General features: G+C 42.0%; 1 protein-coding gene across 1 annotated transcript in view; it reads left to right on the top strand.

Annotated features, from left to right (window-relative positions):
* Positions 1 to 116: 116 nt before the first annotated feature.
* The window catches only part of LOC106531747 (kinesin-like protein KIF11), a gene marked incomplete at both ends in the record, with an annotated part of 5,204 nt that continues 3,735 nt past the window's right edge, over positions 117 to 1,585 (top strand). The window contains 1 exon segment of the mRNA XM_014027665.1: positions 117 to 272. Coding sequence (XP_013883119.1) covers positions 117 to 272 — 156 coding nt within the window.

The raw sequence follows: 1,585 nt of genomic DNA, 5'->3' as shown, positions 1-1,585 counted from the left end.
GAAATAAGAGACAACATTTCAGTTTGTGTCCAAATCTTCATGAATCTGTAAACTTTTCTTCCAGATATTGTCTTCTGCAGCTGTTTCAAACCTTGTTGTGTTTCTGTTTCTCTCAGGTGGAGGAGATGAAAGAGATTGGAGTGTTTCTCAGTAGTTTGGTTCAGGAGCTGGCTAATCTGCGTGAGGCTCATGGTCAAGGGGTGAGTGCCCTGCAGGCCAAACACAACAAGCTGGAAGTGGACATCCTACAAGCTAAGGAGAGACATCAGCTGGTAAGATGAGGCTGCAGCTCATTGACAGATTGTAGCCATTTCCTGCTGCCATTAGCTTCTTTACTTCTGAACTCATCACAGAGTTTATCTGATTTGATTTTTCATTTTTATTGACCAGTAAAAATAACACCTAAAGTCCAGACATGAAGCTGAAGATCAGACTGGTATKAAACAGGATAGCTTTACAGAGTTTAGAGCAACAAAATGATCTAAGATTTACAGACATTTAACCAAAGTCAAATTATCCAGCAGCTTGTCAGTGTGGATGGACCTGACAAATGCAGTCCTAACACAGGGCTCTAGAGTGCGACCAAATTTCCTAATAGTACGACGGGGAAAAAATGTCCGGTGGCACTGGTGTGACCGATCGTTGGAGGGGGAGCGGTCACCAGCTGAAACTAAAAGTTTACATGTCCCCTAAAACAAATGAATCCAGCTGTATCAACCATAACAGTCGCCCACAGACACAGTCTCCATGTCTGCTAATAACACAGAGCTCTGCTCGCGGGCTCCGCTACACACACACACACACATACGTTTGTTGCTCCATCTTCATGGGGACTTTGCATTGGCTTTCATTCATTTCGCTGTCAATTCTATAGTCAACCATAGCCTCCCAGGTAGGCTACACACCTGACCCAAACCCTCAGCTCACCTGGCTGTGTGTACCAGGGAAATGGTCAATAATTGTACCCATCATGGAGCAAAAACCGGTACACACACCCACACACACGCATGCGCGCACACGCATAGCGAATCAACCATATATTTACTTATTTTTTTACCCAGATCGGAGTCTGAAAAACTTGTTTTTTCATAATTGTGGAGATGAAAATAAGATGTGGATGTTGCTCGCTCTAAAGTCCATCTTGTTAATTTAACAGTCGGGTTCTGAGTGCTGCAGATCATATCAGAAAGACGAGGAAGCTCACGAGTATGGCAGGCCGCTGTTACACTTAATCGGTTTCATCACAGTTACATTCCAAGTTTCTGAAATAGGTTCTTCTGGGTCTCAGGAGGATACAGCTAGACATATTAGATATTTAAGTGAAATAATATACCGTATTTATTAAAATATAATGCGTAAAATTTAATCCATAAAATCATCCATAAAGTTGAGGGGTAATATTATACTCGGATAAATATTTTTACTTATGTATTTTAACTGAAATATCGGCAAAATTATTGAGTCAGGAAATGAGACCGCGTTGGAAAAAGCAGCTGAAACGAGCTCACCTGTGACACTCCTCTGTGCTTTAGAGCGAGATAACAGATCCAAGCAGGCGACATGATGTGAAAACAAGGGGAATCAC

The sequence above is a fragment of the Austrofundulus limnaeus genome, unplaced genomic scaffold (genome assembly GCF_001266775.1).
Source record: "Austrofundulus limnaeus strain Quisiro unplaced genomic scaffold, Austrofundulus_limnaeus-1.0 Scaffold671, whole genome shotgun sequence".
NCBI lineage: Eukaryota > Metazoa > Chordata > Actinopteri > Cyprinodontiformes > Rivulidae > Austrofundulus > Austrofundulus limnaeus.
This window is presented reverse-complemented; position numbering and strand designations above follow the sequence as displayed.